This window comes from Bactrocera neohumeralis, chromosome 4 (genome assembly GCF_024586455.1).
Source record: "Bactrocera neohumeralis isolate Rockhampton chromosome 4, APGP_CSIRO_Bneo_wtdbg2-racon-allhic-juicebox.fasta_v2, whole genome shotgun sequence".
NCBI lineage: Eukaryota > Metazoa > Arthropoda > Insecta > Diptera > Tephritidae > Bactrocera > Bactrocera neohumeralis.
In genome coordinates this window covers 33,728,178-33,749,380 of record NC_065921.1, presented here as the reverse complement: position 1 = coordinate 33,749,380, position 21,203 = coordinate 33,728,178, and the positions used below count along the sequence as shown (strand labels likewise).

At 36.3% G+C, this 21,203-nt stretch overlaps 1 protein-coding gene across 3 annotated transcripts; it reads left to right on the top strand.

Annotated features, from left to right (window-relative positions):
- The first annotated feature begins 7,693 nt into the window (after nucleotides 1–7,693).
- LOC126754450 (zinc finger protein 605) lies at nucleotides 7,694–21,203 on the top strand. Of its 3 annotated transcripts, XM_050466414.1 has the most exons (12): nucleotides 7,694–8,566; nucleotides 12,297–12,430; nucleotides 12,718–12,800; nucleotides 12,883–13,110; nucleotides 14,415–14,575; nucleotides 14,646–14,748; nucleotides 14,814–15,138; nucleotides 15,200–15,364; nucleotides 15,422–15,548; nucleotides 18,289–18,434; nucleotides 18,509–19,169; nucleotides 20,210–21,203. In XM_050466414.1, exons 1-12 carry the CDS (start codon nucleotides 8,441–8,443, stop codon nucleotides 20,375–20,377), a joined length of 2,427 nt encoding a protein of 808 aa, XP_050322371.1. In that variant the 5' UTR covers nucleotides 7,694–8,440; the 3' UTR covers nucleotides 20,378–21,203. The 3 variants fall into 3 exon arrangements, with proteins under 3 accessions (XP_050322371.1, XP_050322373.1, XP_050322372.1); XM_050466416.1 differs by lacking the exon at nucleotides 12,883–13,110 and having other exon boundaries at nucleotides 7,695–8,566; nucleotides 12,718–12,731; XM_050466415.1 differs by lacking the exon at nucleotides 12,883–13,110 and having other exon boundaries at nucleotides 7,695–8,566.

Sequence of the window (21,203 nt, the reverse complement as noted above, 5' to 3'; positions counted from 1 at the left end):
ATACAAACATACGTTTGCTGTGTATATATGTATGTATGTATATGTACGTATAAACTTTAGCATCATTGAGCATAGAAACCAAGGCTTGGAAAAATAAAACAACTAAGCTCGCCTACTGATTTACGTATTTTAACATATGGTAAACACGCACATATACATATATGTATATATACATATATATATATTATACTTACTTATTCACCTGCATATGTTCATTTAGTGGTAGGGAGCAAAGTGCGGATGCCCTCATTTTGGACTGAAACTTACTCGCAAGGTCCTTCCGGAGTTCTGATGGGACTTCGGTCATTACTGTAAAATTCGTTGTCTTAATCCTAATTGCAGATTCTTGCTGTGTTAATAATAGTGCACCAATAGACCACCAATACTCTTTGGTTCATGGATTTGGAGACTGTGTCCAAAATTAGCGGGAATAAAACAAGAAGAAACTTTAATTTCGCTTGCATCGAAAGTTTCTTCTCTCGTCTTTACGGGCGTAGAAATCGCTTACGCTTTTCGCCGAGTTAACAACAGCGCGCCAGGCGTTTCTTCTTTTCGCAAGGTCATCGTATATCTCATACAGCTCATCGTTCCATCGAATGCGAAGAGGACCATAAATCTTTCGCACAACTTTTCTCTCGAAAACTCGCAACGTCGACTCATCAGATGTTGTCATCGTCCATCCCTAATTAACAGGACTGAACTATGTCAAGATTTTTGTTTTCGTCATATCTTGCCTACAGCTAGCACCTGTTGGCGACTTCCATCGAATGGAAGAGGCTGACATTGTTGGTGTTGATGCTGGTTCCAAGATAGACGAAATTATCTACGACTTCGAAGTTATGACTGTCAACAGTGACGTCCCACTGCGAGTAGGAATAATGAGGAAAACTTATAGAGTTTTGTTTTGTTCGTCAAGAGGGACTTTACTTCTCAAGTTCAGAGCCGTATGGAGTCAACTGGTAGCACCTTCGGCAAGAGATTTTCTGGTACCACGTTGCAGTAGCCCTTGAGGCTCCAATCTGCTCATGTTTTGGCCCTGTTGATGGAGATTCATGGTGGTTGTGGTTAAAACCCAAGATAGGAAGAACTGATTTGTCAGTTGAATGTGGAGTTATTGCAACTGCAACAGTGACGTCCCAAAGCACGGCAGAAGTTTTAGATGGGCCTCGAACCCCACCAAGGTTGTTAGTGTGTCCATGCCACACTGCCAATTGGTACTGAAAATGCTTAGCATTCTCAGGGCGCTGATCAACGCATTATTTTGATCCGCTGTACTTTTGAGCGCCGTGGAGTAAGGCTGTCGTCAGCAGGTACTCACGTTAAACACACCGAATGTTGCCAACAGTGACGTGGGTGCCAAGTCGCGAGTGCGACGACTGTTTGTTTGATAACAGGAATTATATCGTCTTGCCATCGTTCGCTACCTGACCCATTTGCTTAGCTTCCTTTTCTAGTCTGGAGACAGCAGAACTCACGGCGCGTTTGTTGAGGCCAATGATATCAATATTATCAGCATACGCCACCAGTTGTACACTCTTGTAGAGTGTTTAGTTCTGCAGCTCGAGTCATGTGTAGAAGTTCACGCAAGTGTGGAAAGTTCTTTGATTGTCATTCAATTTCTTTTACATGTGGCTCAAATACATAGCTCACGACTTCCGGTCTTTGACCAAATATCCTTTGGGTAGCCTAAGAACATTCGTTTAAAGGCGACCTAAAGTTAGAAGGCGAAACATCCCCTTCACTGGTTGTGCGTTGGATTTGGGACCCGCCACGTAAAAAACGCCCCCAATGAACAGTCAAAAACAGCCTCGGATGAGAGACCCCCTTTTGATGACGACCATGGCAAACCGAAACTATATTACTCTTCAAAAATACAAAAGATTTCTTACAAGACAACTTTATTTTGATTGGTCAGTTTGTATGACAGCTAGAACCTATTGTAATGCGATTTGAATTTCGAAGATTGTACCGTCTCCTTGACCTTTAACCTAAGCCAAATTTCGTGAAGATACCTCGTCAAATTCAAAAAGTTTTCTATACAAACACTTGATTCCAATCGTTCAAATTAGAAGCTTCTTAGGGAAAAAAGTGGTGTTTAAAATTTCAGATAAGAGAGAAAAATGTTTGTTAGAAATAGAAAAAGAAATAAGATGAGGTTTATACCGCTACCTAGGTTCTATTGTGCCCTATCCTCCATCACTTGTATTGTCAAAGGAACGGCACTCTGATGAATTCCAGAAACCTGCTGACCGTTACTGAGGTTCTCATCAGTATCCACGTAAATGGATCCAAGAGTCTTAAGCCTGCGTCTACAAATTGCTGTGCAATTGAGAATCAGGTGTTCTGGATTTTCCGGTTCCATGAGCCAAAACCGGCACAAGAAACCATGCCCATTATGGATAGGTGTTTCCAGTTTGCAGTACTCAGTGCAAAGCGCGACAAGGAGTCGGAATTTGTTTCGGGAGAGGTTTATAATATCCTTGAACCTAGCTGGCTCCAAATAGCAGCTTAGCATGGCCAGTATTTCTCTCTATCGTGTGGAACCCAACCGCAATACATGGCTTAGGCCCCATCATCTTAAAAGCCGCAGCAGAGCGGCCGAGTTCGTCGGGTAACATTGCCCACTTCTACAGTGAATAAATTCCTTTCAGTTATCCAATCCGAGCAGTCTGGCTTAAGTGCGACCACTGGTGGTATTTGGTAGACCCAACCAAGCTCCGGGAAGTTCGCAGCCAGAAGTGCCATTGCCCTTTCCTCTGCGCTGATCGTATAGGTCCAATCAGCTTTTTTATAGCAAATACTGTGTTAGTCTTAACACTGACTAGACTGAGAAGACGTTTATTATAATTTGTTGAGTGCTCCTTATATTCCTCCCAGTTTCCAGAACGTGAACTTTATTGAAAAGCCTGCGAACTGACTTCCTGGGCGCTGAGAGTTTACTAGACTGGTCGACTTTAGTGAGCAACCGCAATGGTACACAGCTATTATGGACTGATTTGTCGCAGCCAGCCTACTCTCCAGTCCAAGAGGCGTAGCATCGCTCCCTTTCTGCCTCACTCTACCAAAGTTGAGCTCTAGAGTATCCCTCGAAATATCTCTTTTCGTGCTTCTAGAGATGCGAGTCGCAGGAAAGTCCCTGACTTCCATTTTCAGTGCGAACGGGATGATCCTATGATCTGATATAGAAGGCTCCTGTCCCTTCATTATGAGATCAGACCGGACAGTAGCTCGTTGCAAAATTTTAAATCAAAGGACCTCCCTTCTAGCACTGGTAACGAATTCACATTCTCAATACTTAATTTTTACTTATTATAGATTCAAGACGAGACTCACCCTTCGCGATGCAATCCATGCTGCCTCATTCCAATTGATACGTATTGACATTGACGATCACAAAATAAGTTCAAATCACCCCGTTAAGAAGGCTTTCCGTGTGCTCCTTCTGCGGCAGTAGCAGTCGCAACCTAGTATTAGACAGTAGCAGTAGCGGCCTGCTTGACCCTTTCGGTGCCGGAATGAGTGGCACCCCATTTTGCCTTCTGCCGTTTAGATCAACGCAGTGGCTTTTGGGCCTCGTTACCACGTCGCTGAACCTAAAGTTCAACCTGAACCCCTCGTTTCGGATGAATTTGAATGACTCATGAGCTGTGGTGATGTTGAATCCTAAAATTCAACCAGAACCTCTTGTTTCGCATGAATTTATATGACTCATCATCTATGGTTATGTTGAATCCCCATCCGGCATCCTCTCTCTTCTGCAAGCTCGTAGGATTTAGATGGTATCCTAGGAAGAAACACCGTCATGCTGCGCAGGGGGGGTTTTTCTTCACCCCTCTTCGCGGAAAGGAAACGGGTCTCGCCGTCCCCTTAACTTCGGAGAAATCTCCGCTAGCCAGGTGGCCGTCTTCTCGTCCTTGCAGTCGTCCGCACCCTCTGTCAATTTTTTCCGCGGTGATTTGGGGCGGAGCGTTGTCTCCCAAACGCTAGTGGCTGATTTTCGCCATGTCTCTGCGATCTCAATGGTTCTTCAGGCGTTAATTGGTCGCTTTTTCGTTTTACGGTTTCACCTGTAGTACTCAGTGGTTCAGCCCATTCGCAACCTAGCCTTCCTGACAAGGCGACGCATCTGATTCCCGCTTTTAGTGACGGACTCGACTGTTGCTTCTGCACGTAGCAGGATATTGGTCGTTACTTTTGCTCCCGCTTGAAGAGAATTTCACTGCCTCCTCTGGGGACTGAAGGTGCCTAAGATACTATTTCAGAGTGATACCGCTCATATCCACGATGCGAGGATAGTCAGGGCCACCTGGACATCCAACCTCTGGTTGGTGGGCATTCTGCCATCTCGTTTCCTTTTCCTCTTATATGCTCCTTCGGTCCCGACTCGTTTACGGTCGCCCTCTGTTGGGGGGTCCGTAACCATACTCCCAGCTGTAGACACATTCTGTGTGTATTTTTAGGTGTGCTCATTCTGATTCTAAAGACCCTTGGCTTAACATGGTGAGCTTCCGAGTCTTGGTCTATGTCAAGGGGAACACAAAGTTCCGTCGCGCCAAAGCCCCTCCACGCGGTAAGGCTACTGTTACTTCCTAAGGTAGCCGAGTGTTAGAAAGGCTGCGTTAAAATACAGCCGAATTTACATGGGCACCCTGGATTGAAAGGTGGCAGCCCTTGCTTATCGTACGCATGCGACCCATGCCAATCCATCTGAGAAGTATTTTATAGAACCATTCACTCCGATTAAGAGGGACTGAATAACGTTACGATTAAGCTCCTGCAAGATGGCAAGGTGCCTGCCAATCGCAAGAATTAAACTGATTTTTATATTATATGACTAATTTTTAACTTACTAAGAAGACGTAACTAAAAATATATTCTTAGTAGAAAATAATAACTCCAGTATTCCGGCATTTTTCTTATTATTCTTACGAAAATTAGATGTTTCAATTTGAAATCAAGTAACTAATTCTGGCACTTTTATAACCGCATGCCCCTCCGTGCTCCCATTTTCAATTCATAAATTTTACAATTTAAGATCCCGTTTTATTTTAATTTATGTACAAAATTTTTGTATTAAAATCTTTTTGCTAAATTAATGTTACTTAAATATTTCATCCGTAATAAAGCAAATATTTGAATGTAATGGTAATAATAATAATATGTACTTATGTATGTAATATGTATGTTTGAAGGAATATGTTGAGAAATTCTAAAATCTAGATTATAGATCTAAAAATGTTCTGCATCCTCCTGCTTTCCTACTTATGTACATATGTACTATATGTATATAGGGTAATTCCCTATAATTCTTCTCTATTAATCAAATATTTAGTAGAGTTTCTCTTATCGATAATAAACATATTGGTAATTGATTACACAGCTTTTATCAGGAGGATTTCTTAAAAATGAAAACAGGTGGGTTCGAGATGCAGTAGTTCATGGCCAAGTTGTTTCGTTCTAATACTGACAACATATTCCCTATTGATTTAGAATAGCACGATTCCGATTACTTTGGCGGAGGGGTAAAAAAACGAATTTCCGTATAAATGGGTTATGTGTGGATAGGGGAGCTTCTCCAGAGGAGGGATATGCAAAAATAGTGTAAAAATAACTTATATTTTTAAAATATTCCCGATAAAAAATTCAAAAATTTCAAAAAATATTCAAGAATTTTCATTTCTCTATGTTTCACTAAATTTTTTTTACATTTTTCACTTGGTAAATTTAAGCATACACTCTAAACATAGAAATAAGTTCACATTTCACTTTTATTTTGTAATATTTTACCTAAATTTATTAATTTAAAAATCACTTAGCACACTCATCGTTGCAAAGGTTAGATTGTTTACAATTATGAGGAAAACGAGCGTTGCCACATCTTAAACACCAAATATGTAGGATTCTTAACGATGTTTCTTTGTTTTTTTTTTCGTGATTCTTTTTTCTATATTTATTATAATAAAAAATACTTTCCAACATTTTTATGTTATAAGTGAGTTGTGAACACTTTTTCCATATACATATACATATATATGTATAATATGTGATTTATATTTATTAAACACAAATAAGTAAAAATCTATGATAATATTATAAAATTTATATCATATCGGGGTGACTGTAGTACTTTCGCGTAGTACTCTTTTCCGCCTTCGGCCGCGCTCTAAAAAATAACCCTGGTCGAGCGAATACTCGGGGTGACCGAAGTACTTTTGCGTGGTACTCCTTTCTGCGCTTTACACTTTATTACGTAATAATTATTATAATACAATATTACTTATACATATCGTCACCTAAAATGCAAAATAGTTTATAAGAGAAGGAGAAACGATATAATAGAAACCATTTCTATTAAAAACATTTGAGTTTCGTTATAAAATAGTTAAATACTGGTTATAATATCTGACAGCGATTTCCATTTTTTTTTTGATGATACGTTGTTTTGTGTTTTAGGTGACAATATATATAATATTATATAATAATAATAATGTTATATAATAATATTATATTACTATATAATATTACTTATTTGTTTATAAATTTAAAAAAGAAAATATCCATATGCGTGAATAGAGGAATTTTCGCGAAAAAGAGGAGTTTCAGCGAATTGGCAGCGCTCCATTTCGTCATAATTGTTAGCACATAAAATGTTTATTACGAGTGTAAAATGTAATTTTTAAAATAAAGATTTCTTAGGTAAAAAGAGTGCAAAAAGTGTAAAATATGGAATTATTTAAATGTTTATAGTTTAATTTAATTAATTTGAAGTGAAAAATGTACGTAGAGTGTGTAAAACGTGGTGAAATATGTTGCTTTTTGAAATTTTCGAATTTTGGGAATTTTTGAACTTCAAGGTCGAATATCTTCACATATTTTTTTAATCAGGAGAACTTCCTCTTTCCAGCGGAACCTTCAGATCGCGACGCCAAAGAAATCGAAATTGTGCCTTTAGAATTAATTCGTGCACTCTTAAAATGCTTACGCTAGATCTGAAAAGCTTCAAATTTTATATCAAGACTACTAACTTTACATCGGTTTGTTTTTCATTCGAAAATCGTACTCAAGATGTCGCTAATTTCTTTGAATCACTGCTATGAACTTTTATATTTGCATAAAAATATGGTTTTGTTTTGTATTTGTAAAATAAATGTTTTCTTGCAATAAAAGTGAAGTGATGTAAGTTTATTTTTTCTGCAATTCATTATAATCTTTTTGCAACTACGCCATTTATTGTTTAACATATACTACTATTTAGAAAAAGTTGACAATCTGGATAGAATTCGTAAACATTTTGTATTTGTAATAATTTAATAATGATTCCAATCCGTTCGTGTAAAAATCAAGATCTAAAGGTTCAATTAGAGCTGCCATACTCATAACCAAAGTTCAATTGAAGATAAGGCCAATGCGTTGTGGTAGAGAAAATCATTGCTCGAAAAGTTGGTTCGGCCAGCTGTTTATATGGTTATGGTTATGGGGGCTATAACTGAACCTTAACATAGTAAAATTTGACGACTTCTTTCCCCGACATATATTTTTTGAGAGCACTTTCACCAATTGTAAATGCACAGCTCTTTATACACTATGCAACCCTGTATAGTGCTGAATGTGACTGCATCGCGCACCACCTATCCGTGAAAGTTTTCATACCTAAACTGATTTTCCTTCACCATGGATTAATCAATTGTGCTCGTCATAAATTTTAATTAAATAAATATTAACAATAAGGAATATTATAATTTAAATATTTAATCTTTGGTGTATAATTTTAATAGACTTCGCAACATGTATGGAAATAATAAATATTGCTGAATCTTTCGCGTTTGTGCTGAATTGACCTCGTCAACACGAAGCGAGACGAAAAACGATAACGATGAGCTCTGAATCCAAATAGGAATTTCAAAATGGCGTCAGTGATTTTTGGTGGAATTTCAGTGTGTGTTTAACTTAGTTTACGCGGTATTTGTGCTGATTAAAATTTAATAATTGTGAGAAAAATATTAAATGTGAAGTGGTTTATCGATAGAAAAACAAAAAATAAATAGGAGCAGATGTGCCTTTACTCTTTTAATTAGTGATAAAACGCTTAAAATGGCGTATGCATGTGAGGAAGCGGAATAACTTTCTTTTTTCACAAATTTATAATTTTTACTGCTGGACCAGTACTTGGTTATCTTAAGAAAAGGTGAACAACGTGTTGTTGAATATTATAACTTGCACTGCTTGCTGCATTTTGTGACAAGTGGCAAGTGGTACAGTCCGAGTTGGGACGCGTTTTACATTTATTCTAATCGCCAGCGTGGGAACATACGGATCATATATATGTACATATATTTTGTCATAATTTTTTAAACATCGTTGAAAACGGCAGAAATCACTAGTGTTAAATTTGCCTATGATAAAGTGAAAAAGGCGGGTAAATCGAGAAGACACTCCAAAAATGTGTGCAGCACACAGTAACCCACAACAGGGCTTCGGCTATACTTGGGGATTCGCAGATAATACCCGTACGGAGTCTGTACTGGAGATTCCGGCAAATATAAATTACACAGTCAGCAGTGAATCCGTAAGTGATCAAAACAAAAATGACATGTCTGATTATGTTTTTCCTTTCAGATAGTTAGCGTGTAGACGCGTTTTTGTTTCGCTACCACCAATGTATTGTTTTTAGAGCCCCACTGTCTCAATTGGTGTCTGTGTACAAGCACACCTTAACTCCCCCTTCATATCAATTTCTCATATTCTTGCATACTTGTGCACATAGTGCGTGTACTTTTTGAAAGAAATGCATATACATATGTATATCCATACATACATTTTGTATGCAAGTACTACGGTTTACATGTATGTACCTTGTGTTCATACGTGCAGATGGATGTGTGCGACTATACGTATACGAGGTTTTATGTAACGCCACCATAGTCGTTATCGGCTTCGGTCACACTTTGTCACATGCATGAGTAGTGGACACCATGAACATTGACATTTGTTTTGTATTCAAAACAAGTGTTTGAAATGATACAGGCTTAATTAAATGAAAACTGAATATGTGGCTACTAATGCGTATATACATACATATATATAATAATATATTGAATCGTAGAATTTTAAAATGGCGACTGCTTAAATTCGCCTCGCTATTGGCAAATAGCAACGAAGGCGAAGATTTGAGCCCAGGGTTGTATTTTTTCGGAGTAACTCGCTTTTATTCTGAAATGATAAATGATTACGTATCGCAATACACTTGTGTAGTATTTCAGTCAATGTCTGCTGTTTAGCAGCGAAATTCGTATGTGGCAGTGAAAAGGCAACACCACACATATCGGTAACAAGTACAAACACTGCTGCATGTATGGTGTTGCTGAATACACACAATGAAACGCATGGTTGGATGTGTTGTGTGTTTTGTGTTGTCGAGTTTTTGGCGCAAAAATATACTGACATAAGTCCAATTGTGGGTAAGATGCGCGCTCTCTAGTTTGGGATTGTGTGTGTAAAAGGAGATATGTGTTTGTTTGTTTACATTTTTCTGTTGTAAGTTATTCTAATTGGTATGTTTGGTTTGTAAGCTGTTGCTTTTTTGAGGGGGTGTGTAAGGTCGACCACTCTTGGCGCCAGAATATGTTACAGTATGTGGTATGTTTTTTCAGAATTATAATACCTAAGTATAGATGAAGAGACCCAGTATTTCTGAAAAAATGCTAACTTCGTTTGCCCCGAGGCTAGAATGCACCCTTAAAAAACTTTCTTTACAAGAAATTGATTTTATTTGGTCGGGTTGTATGGGAGTTGTGCGCTATATGAAAAAGTTTTCAATACAAGAACTTGATTCTGACAAATAAGTAGATTTTTTAGGAGAAAAATGCGTGTGCAAATTTTCATAAACCTATATGAATGACTCTTTATACTTATACCAGAAAATGGTCCTCCAGTTTTGCTATGCCATGCAAACTGAACAAACAAAATCATGCACTTTCATGACTTTTTTTTTAGCAAAATATAGTAAGACTTCGTTTGTTTTATCTTTTTTAATTTATTATTCAAAATCTATGACGTCCCTGTCAAAGTAACACTTGTGCAACTTTTTTTTTTTTTTTTTTAAATTTTCGAAACAGTGGTTGAAGTCAATTTCCGAGATTCACGTTGTGTTCAATTTTCTCATTTTCCGAATAGCCAGAAGTCACACGGTGCTGAATCGACAAATACCGTGGTTGCGGCACAATATTTCTTGAAAATTTGGTGAAAAACTCGCGAAGAATCAATGTAGTATGCAACGGTGCATTATTGTAGTGCAAAGAGTGGTTGGTTCACGAATCCGGGTTCTTTTTACGAATATCTTCTCGCAAATGTCGCATAACATCGAGCTGTTTTTCAAAAAAAATTTATGATTTTGGAATTAATCGTGCGTTTGCTTTTCTTAACCACAAATTATCTTTCAATGAACCTTGCTATTTCTAACAATGGCAGTAAGGTCTCTGGCTGTTAAATGTCGATTCTCTAGCACCAATTCTTTTAGTCGTCTTGATAATCAGTTGATGTTGATCGCTGTCCTGGTCCTGTTTCGTCGTCAACCCGTTCTCGACCCTCTTTGAATAATTTGTACCAATCAAAAACACATGCTCCAGACAAACAATTATCACCTTAGATCTTTTCCAACATTCTGAACGTTACGGCAAAAATTTGATCCCCCACACAACATTTAATGGAACTTCCTTGTTTAGTAATTCCTCTCGTAAAAATCGCCGATTGCGCTTTTTGAACTTCAAAAAAAATCAAGCGTATACTAAACACTATTGATTATTCTGATATGACATTTGACACAGATGTCACTGACAGTCATATCTAGAATAAAATATTTCGACGAATGTGATTGCGAAATTTACCTTCGTAAAAGAAAAATATGTGCAAATTTTGTTTTCAGTTTATCTCGTGAATTAATAACGGCAGTTTTTTTTCCAATATGCACTATTCGTCGTTCAAATATTTTGTTTGTATATAATGTTTAACATTCTTTCTTCTGTTTCATTTGAATTACCGTTAATTGAAAATGTCATTGCGATTTGTGTTTTTCACAGAAAATAATTCAGCAAATGCTGAACAGACAACATATAAGGTTTGTTTTTTAACTAAAGTGAAAAATTGGAAAATAAGTAAGTTATAGGTATTAAATATAGTGCGTAGAAAAATAATTTATTATTTTGGAATAGTTATATACAGATGGTCATCACAAATATTGGAGAGATACACGATATCCTATCGCTATAAGCGAAACCATAATGGGTGATCTTTAATGGCACGCGCTGCCTTTATTTCTAAAGGCAAATCTCAAATGTGTTTTTACCTACTAAAGTGAATTCGAAGTATTCATTGATCTATTGGATAGTGGGCTCATTCCTTTTGCTGAGTATTTTCATGACGACAATTGGATATTTCAGCAAGACAACGGCTCCATTCATGTGTCTCGCGCTGCGAAAGCATTTTTTCAGTCCCGGAATATCCAATTATTGGATTGGCCAGCTTTGAGTCCTGACCTTACTGTACATGGTAAAACTGCAAAAGGGTAAAACCATTACATACTAAAAATATTTAAAACATCAATTACTTAAAGTTTTTTTTTATTATATACGTGTTAAAATAACATTGGATATGAATTTTAAGAAATTTTCTATTTTGCACATAGGATGTGTAATTATTTTCTATGAAATTAAAGTAATATACTTTTTTCTTATTAAAAAAATTAATATATAATTAGAATTTTGTTTTTGTTTAATACATCTTATAAAGCCATAAATAAAACTCTAAGCCATCAAAATAGATTTTGTGTTTTTGATACTTTACCAAGGTACCATTGATTATTGTTGTTGCAACTGGATCGGTTATCTAATACCCGCATGGGTGGTAAGGTTCAGGTTGGTTGTCATCTAACGACAGGCTCAGGAAACGAACTGTTTCGATGCGGACAGACCATAGGCAGAAAGCTCTTAAATGAGGGTTTTGTTGGGGAATGCTAATCACTAACTCTTTAATTATTTATTTTCTAAATTTCTTCATATGTATAATTGGACGTTGGAAAATTTTGTTTTATATTCGCTGGAATGTAAAAATTTTTACTTTTTAGCTAAGCTGGCATTATGACTAAAAATAATAAATTTTTTTCAAAAATATTTTCTCTTCTAATACATATTCTTATTAACCCAACAATACATTTAGGTTCATTTTAAATAATATATCTTATCTGATTTTATTATTTGCATTTTATTTTTAGTATTGCACTAAATAAAAGTATGTTTTTGCAGATGCCATATTTGCTATCTACAGATGGCTCTTTAACTGTGCAGAAGGACGTTAAAGGTGGATTGACGGCTCAAAAAGGAGGTGTTGTACGACGTATGTTTGTTGTAAATGAACCATTTGCACCAGGACCACAACGGTAAGTTCATTATTTATAAAAGTATTAGACAAGGCATTCCCCATATAGTTTTTAAATAATTTGGTTATATAATTACTAAACTCTTGAAAACGTAATGTTTAAAACTTCAAAAATTTTTATGACACCTTAAAGTTAAACCATTGTTTTGCCAACAAAATTTATGCTAGATTAGTAATAAAGCAAATCATTGCATTACCTTTTCTTTTTGCCCAAGTCGAATCGAAAAATTTATGTTAAAAAAATTAAAGAAAAAACTTAACAAAAATTTGTATTTTCTTCTATTTCAGGGTCATAACTGCAGGTACTACTACACCATCGGTGGTGAAGAAACAAGACCAACAAGTGCTCAGTATTAACTGCGACAAAAATTGTAAGCATCCAAGTCCATGCACACCAATCGAGTATATTTAATAGTGTTTCAAAACAAACCAAACTATTTGCTTTTGATTTAGACCTACTTGTAGATCAATCAGATCAGTCACACTCTCTGACTAATGGTATCGTCGACACGAAGTCACAGACCATTCTAACGACAACAGCTGGCGCTAAAACGCATTTTAGTCCCATCGGGCCGATTCATCTCACTGCAGAGGAATGCAACGAGATTTTAATGAAACGAGCGCTTGCCGCATCTCAACAGACTCACACGATCACTACTGCAGACGGACATGGGACGACAAGTAAGACTGTAAAAATTTCAAAGAAATTCTAAGCTCCCTCGTCCGTGCCTTTAAACATCGTGTGACGATCTACTTCTCTTTCTACTAATGCATAGGGTTTTGAAAACAAAGACAACAGAAATGCTAACATATTTTGTACAGATCGTTTCGAGTACAAATTAACTTGTCAAATACCGTGTTAGAAAGTGCGTGAAATCAGTTTTTCTTATTTTATATTATTTATTTTGGCACTTCTTTTCGTAATGTGCGATGAAAATGAATTGAAGAAATGCACGCCATATTCAAAATTTTTTCTGCATTGTGTGTGTGTTTTTTTTTTTAATGTAACATTTTCGTCTCAGTTACATTTCGAAAATATTTAAATTTACTTTAAACCATAGTTTTACGAAGTTGTCATTATATTATAACATTCAAAATAATAATACAATGGTTTTAATATTGTTTTTTGATATTTCTAATTTTTTATCCATTAGGAGAATTAAATTATACATATGTTGGTGTTAATGTGGCTTGGTGTTGGTGCATAAGGTTTTTGTGTGCTTAAATTATCATTATCATTTATTTTTTTAATTACGCGTATATCATAACTATTTTTTGTGTATATATTTTTTAATAGAAGTCTTAATCAAACAACTATTTGTCACATAAATTGCGCTCTTTGACATGAAATTTATGAGTTATCTCAAATGTAACACTTAAAATAACTGTATGCCATGCATTAAGTATTTATTTTCCTAATTCAGTTAATCGATGTGCGCATTGCCTTCAATATACTGCGTTTACTTAGGAAAATTAGTGATTAGGAATTGTTCCAATAACACAACTTCTGCAATGGTAACATGAAAATATGTTCTTTAAAAAGCAGATTCACTTAGGTCAAATGGAAAGCAACAAATTTCCTATTTTCAGTATTCCATTCCATAACGGTAATTGTTTCAAGTAAATTACCTAAGAATCTAGTTATTTACTTACATAAATTTATACTCATTTCCATAAATTTTTCTTAAATTAACATTATTTTTAAATGTAATTTTCCATTCTGTTCAAAAAAGTCTGGCCTTCACTAAAATATATTCGATCAGTATAGAACTGGACAATTTGTTGCCAAACGGACAACCGGATCGATTTTTGCAATTGGGTTACTACTGAGCCATCATACACAATACTAAGACTAACACATTTAAAATCATGACATTAATTTTGTGTTTGGGAAACTTCCGAATGAAATTTATTTCTGTATATTAATTCCCAATTTTGCATATTTTCTTTGACTTCTCTTCCATCTGTAATGCTCATACTCTCAGGTGACATTCTGCCGGGTATATCGGTACAAGTTCAAAAAGTGATTCAAGGTTTAGAAGAGGCGGATGATTCACAAGGGGATACACCCAACTTGAAGTTGGAGCCCGGTACATTAGAGCTATCTCCAAAAACAGAGTTGCAAGATAACATGAATTATAACGAGGTAAGAGAAAGTTTCACTTGAATTTGTGTTGTTTCAAGATTGTAGTCATATGTTTTTTTGTACTCAATAGAATGATGCCACAGTTAAGAAGGAGCGACCATACAGTTGCGACGAATGCGGCAAATCGTTTTTATTGAAACATCATTTAACAACACACGCGCGAGTCCACACAGGTATAATTTCTAAAATACAAAATTATATGTTTGATTAAAATTTATAGGACAAAAATGTATTGTAGGTGAACGGCCGCACGTGTGTGTACATTGTAGCAAGAGCTTTGCTCATAAGCACTGCCTCAATACACATCTGCTATTGCATTCAACTGATCGGCCGTTTCAGTGTACCGAATGCAAGAAAAGTTTTACTTTGAAGCACCACCTGTTGACACATTCACGTGTTCATAGTCGTGATCGGCCATTTGTGTGCCCCGAATGTGGGCGAACGTTCCCATTGAAGCGACATTTAGTGACCCATAGTAAATTTCATGCTGGTGAACGACCATACGTTTGTGAGGAATGTGGCGAAAGTTTTGCTCAGGAGAATCACTTAATAATGCATTCACGGTAAATTCATATAAATTTTAATTCAATGAAAATGTTATTTGTACTATCTTTGTGCTTTCAGTTTCCATGGATCGCTGAATCCATTTGTTTGTCCAGATTGCGGAGCTACATTTCCTCGCAAATTTCAATTGGTTAATCATGGCCGCATTCACGGTAAAGTACCACACTCCTGCACCCTGTGTGGCAAAGAGTTCTTGCAGAAGCGCACGCTGGTTTCTCACATGAGGTAATTGCCATTATCACTTCTGGTAAATGTAATGCTAAACAATACACCATTATTTAGGATTCACACCGGCGATCAGCCATATCCTTGCATTAGTTGCGGTGAGGGCTTTATGTCTAAAGCCGAATTAAATCAACATGTGCGTAATACACACGGGGGCGTAAATCCAAACTCCTCAAACACTGCGGTAAGCATTGATAGTATTTCCGTATTCTAATATACACTTGTGGAAAGAATTTGTTATAAAAACATATACACAATAAATTTCTATAAAAAGTGCCCTTAGTGGTGAAAATATTAGGTTAAGTGGAACATATTTTCTAGAGTCGTGAGCTTAATTGCTGATTTAGTCAAAATCAAAGTAGTTATACAAAATATGAGCACCTAGTATACATACGAGGTTTGACAATTAAGTAATGAGACTGATTTTATTGCCGCGCTTGTGGTAAACCTGTGACCTTGAAATTCTTTTTTTTTCCGTCATCCCTCCCCTCTCTATTGATATATGTACTATCGCTCTAGCTTGTTTAGTTCGCCTGCTGCGTCTAGTTGAGTAGACGTGTCTTTGTAGTGCTCGTCCCGAAAATGGAAAAACGAAATCAAGAGCAACGCGTCGTGATAAAATTTTGCGCCAGATTGGGCGAAACAGCTTCGGAAACGTACGCTAAAATTGTAAGAGTGTATGGTGATAGTCGTGCTCAGTCGTGCCCAAGCTCACATTGGTTGTCTCCGCGCGCACCCCGCCCGAAAAAAGCTAAGTCGAAGATGAAAACGATGATTATTGCCTTTTTTGATAGCCGTGGAATCGTCCACAAAGAATTCATTCCACCGGGGAAAACTGTGAATCAAGTCTACTATTGCCAAGTACTCGAAAGATTTCGAAAACGAGTCAACAGGGTGCGCCCAGACATCGCTCGTAACTGGATCCTACATCACGACAACGCGCCGTGCCACACCGCCCTCAGCGTGTCCCGGTATTTGACCTCTAAATTGATCGCCGTGTTGTAACAGCCGCCTTATTCGCCCGACATGTCACCGTCTGACTTTTTTGTTTCCTAAAACAAAATCGGTGGTCAAAGGAACCCATTTTGAGTCGATTACGGACATCCAGGCGGTCGTGACGAGGGTACTCGTTGACATCTCAGTCGAAGCGTTCCAGAAATGTTACGAAGCATGGAAAACGCGCTGGAATCGCTGTATAGCTGCCCAAGTGGACTACTTTGAAGGGGATGGCAGAGTTGTAGAATAATTTTCATATATACGGTTTTTATGGAATCAGTCTCATTACTTAATTGTCATACCTCGTATACAGTGTCGGACAAACCATATTGGACTCATAGCTACGAGTTACATTATCATCTCCTATCTCGCAATTATCATTTTAAATATAAACAAATCACTGAGATTTGAAGAATAACTATTTATTTCATGAAAACATACAACACCTTAGACATTTTTTAACTCCACGACATTTTATACGAAAAAAGTAAATATATTCAATATTTAGTGCGCCAAAACATATTGGAATAATAATTGTTATTTAATACTTTATAGCATAACCAATATTATTAGAAATCAGGCGATTGAGTTGGCCACTTTAGGACACTAATATTTTGAGCTTCGACCCAATATACCACTAGTTTCGACGTGTGTTTTGGGTGGTTGTCGTGTTGAAATGATCATAAAAGTGGCATATTCCACTCATGGGGCAGCATCACGTTCTCAAGGATCCATATATACATATGAAATGATCCATAATTCCATTGATTCAATAAAGAGGTCCAACACCAAACTCGGAAAACATGCTCATACTATAATGTCACCTCCACCATGTTTAACCGTACCTTGGCAGTATCGGGGATCTAACCTCTTATTTTTGGTCGGCGAACCCTTCTCATTTCATATTTCAAATTAAATTTTGATTCATCAAAGAAAAGTATTGTTTTCCATCGTTTCACTGACCAGTTGATGTGCTCCCGAGCAAATCGTAATCATCTTAGTCGATTTTTTCTTGATAAGGCTTTTTAGCTGTCCTATAACTTGTTAACCCACTTGCACACGCTCTTCTCGACTGCTAACTTTGAAATTTAAGTCTTTAACCACGCTCGTTGCCGACTTGTCTGGAAACTTTTTCAGTTCTCTAAGTATTTTTGAATCGTAATGTCGTGTTCTAGCTTTGGGTCGTCCTCCACAATGGTGAGTTTTCACAGATCCACTGTCCCTAAATTTCTTTATAATAAAGCTCGCTGTTGATTTGTTGATACTGATATAACATTTGTTACAAATGTATTTTTGTGATAATCCATTCTCGTGGTTTTTAATAATTGATTGTTTTAATTGAATTAAATATTTGTTTTCAACCACGACCATAATTTCCAATAATTTCTTCGAAATAAGTAGAATTTTAATCGCGTCACAACTTTTTGTGTAAAGTCACTTAGCTAAACTAAAATAATACTGATTTTTTATGTCGTTCAAATTGCATAGAGGATGCAAAATCGTCAGAAAATAACGGGAATTTCGACCCTTATCACTAATAACTACGACTAGTCCAATATGTTTTGTCGCAGCGAATATTGGGTACTTGTAATTAATTTCGTATAAAATGTAAACTATTAAAAAATGATAAGATTTTTCATTGTTTCTCTAAATAAACAATATGCCTTTATATTTAATTACTTTTTTATATTCAAAATTGTAATTTGGAGTATACGAAAAGTTTTTAGCAATCATAGCCATCAGTCCAATATGTTTTGTCTGTATATAATTATTTTTTATTTTTTAATGAAATCAGTTCAATATGTACCAGCGATCTTTTAGTTCTTAAGAGAAAATCGGAAGCATGTGATTAGTATGAGACACATTTTAGTAAAATGGCCATCTTTGTTGTTAGCGAATTTTATACATAAATTAACTTTTCTGAACAGATACATTCTACGCAGCAACATCATACGCAACAACAGACGCAAGGGTCACATCCACAAACCATTACTGTAGTCAGTAATCCAGCGAACCCGGCATTATTATCTGTGGGCGGTGATAATAATGCTGCTCGGCCTCAATTTGGCTGTCGGTAAGTATAATTTAGCACGAACAAAAAAAAATTCAATAATTTAAACTGAAATTTTCCTGTTCTCGCTTTTGCAGTGAATGTGGAAGTGCCTTTAATAGTAGAGAAGCGTTAGCGCTTCATTTGCGATTACATACAGGTGACAAAAGCCTTATGACTGATTTGTGCGCTTTAACTGCGGCACTGCCCGGCCACTTCCTCAACACCGGCCTTAATCCAGGCGCCACTGTGGTTGCTACCAACCCCAATATAGTGGCTCAGAATACAGTGCCCGTGCAGATCATTTCATCAACCGGACAAGTCATGACACAAACAACATTGGTACAGGCTGCCGCAGCAACGCATCCACAGGGTGTTGTTACCAATGTGCCTGGAGTGATGCATCACCAACAGCCGCAACAGCAACTGACGAATGCAGCGCCACAACAACATCATCCACAGCAACAGCAGGTAACGCCGCCCAAACCAAAGTCACATTTTTGCGCCAGCTGCGGTAAAGGATTTGCCGCTAAGCACGGTCTTATGCAGCATAATCGAAGACATCCTAACGGTGGCTGCACCGTGCGCACACATGTATGCGAGTGCGGCAAGGCATTCTTCCAGAAGAATCACTTGATGCTACATCAGCGTCAGCATTTGGAAACCAAACCGTCAGCTGCTGTCGCTCAACAGCAGCAACAACAACAACAGCAGCAACAACAACAGCAACAACAGCAGCAGCAGCAACAACAACAACAGGTGCGTTGATTGCATAGCTAAGCAAAAGATAAACAAAATATAATAAATACAAAAAAGCTGCACAACGCTGTGTAGTCCGCAAAAGAGTAAACCTGCAAAATACGCAAGCCGGCTTTGCAACGCTTCCATTATAATTTTTACACGAGCTCGGTAACGTTACGCTGAGACAAATAACCAACGCTTAACATCAAGCCAGAATCCTCATATCAAACAACCACGAAATAAAACTGCATACGCAAAATACTAACATAATGGTAAGGAAATAAGTAAATAAAGTTAATAATATACATACATATTTATATAGAGCACATTTCAAAAGTTGAATGCAATAACTAGACATGATTAGAAAAAACTATCTAGCCAGGCGAAATTTTTGTTAACCTCAAACAAATTGAAAACGAGAACTCGCGCAAAGAAAACTTGGTGTTTTATACACAATTGTAATAGTATTTTTTGAGGAAATTAGTGAGAGCAACTTTTGATATTGTAAGATTTAATAACATTGATCCCTTAAAATATTTGTAAATTACAGCGCCGGAAAGTGAGCTGGAAAAATAATTAACATATGTATTAGCGATCTAAAGCGATGTTCTGTATAATTTGCTCCACTTTATTTCACTACAAACAGGGCGAATTAATGCCTGAAAGGTTATCGCACCTCTTTATGTTATTACCCGATCATGATTATTTACTGATGTCTTGGACGAATTAGTAATGTAAAACATCTTGTATATTCAAGGTGCAACTATATTACACAAATTGCAAATAATATTGTTAATAGAGATGTTAAATACAACTTTTTACATAACCTGTAAAAATTTTAAGTCAAGTTCTGCTGTTTTGTAAAATGATTTGACTATTTACCTAACGAAAACTTTTTACTATAACTATAAGTTGTGAGTACCAGAGAAAGTAGGGTTTTTCATTTGGCAAAGGTTTGGTTGCACGACTATGTTAATCGTTATTTATTTATGTATGTATATCTATTATATGTTTAATTTGAATTCAAAGTAGAAACAGTTTTTCTTTTTTCCATTTAGGATTTAACACACGAACAGCACAGCCGCTCGCGCAAACAACAACAACCACAATCGGCTATGTTGATAGGCAATCATCAAGCGCTGCACCTGCAAGTTTTGCAAGGCACTAATGCAGCTCATGTTATTAAGTACGAAATAAATATACCACAGGATAATCAAAGTGGATAAGCGTTGATAGAGTAGAAATGGTTAATGGTTGATTCATTTTATGTATTATCACTAACCCAAAGGACAAATTTCAACATTCATGTGAATGGCGGCTGGGAGGATGTGGGTTCAAATTGTACGGTACACAGTACAGTACTTGTTTCATTCGTTTAAGTTTATTACGTTTTTAGTATTTAAGCTTTATTGTTTCGCTCTTTATTGTGTGCACACATTTCGCAATGACAGTAGAAATTACCAATTGTTTCTATTTGTGTATATATTTGTTCAATTTAACTTAACTATCTATATCAATTGTAATTTTAAGCCCTCAACCAGACGAGCACACATAATTAACAAATTCCTGTTACTAAGCTAATTTACAGGGGAGATACAATTAGTATATGGGTTGGTTACACATTAAGTCGTGCACAATAAAGGATCATGTGTCTGCGTTAGTTATGTTCCGAGTTCTCTTATCCCTCACCTTTGCCCTTTTATATACATACAATATATATGTATAACGATAAGAGTGCTTAGATTATAAATCAGAAAAGAATTTCACCTTCATGCCGACATTTTATTATAAATTAAAATGTCTGATTAATACATAGTATATATAGTACATGGAATGTATGTAAAAATATATGCGATTACATACAAAAGAAAACAACAACTAATAATAATAATAAATACATAATCATGTGCTAGCATGACAAAACATAGTTGTATAATATTAGACTTATGTGCATAAGAAATGAATGAATAGTAATAACTAAATATATATTTTATTATAAGCATAAAAAATTAATGAAAAATAAGAATAAAATAAAAAACATAAAATATTAAA

Excerpts from the sequence above, each read along its gene's own strand:
- LOC126754450 (XM_050466414.1), top strand. The coding sequence starts at position 8,441 with ATGTGTGCAGCACACAGTAACCCACAACAGGGCTTCGGCTATACTTGG. Across the intron at positions 15,365-15,421 it reads ACGCTGGTTTCTCACATGAG|GATTCACACCGGCGATCAGC; the intron begins GTAATTGCCATT and ends ACCATTATTTAG. Across the intron at positions 19,170-20,209 it reads AGCAGCAACAACAACAACAG|GATTTAACACACGAACAGCA; the intron begins GTGCGTTGATTG and ends TTTTCCATTTAG.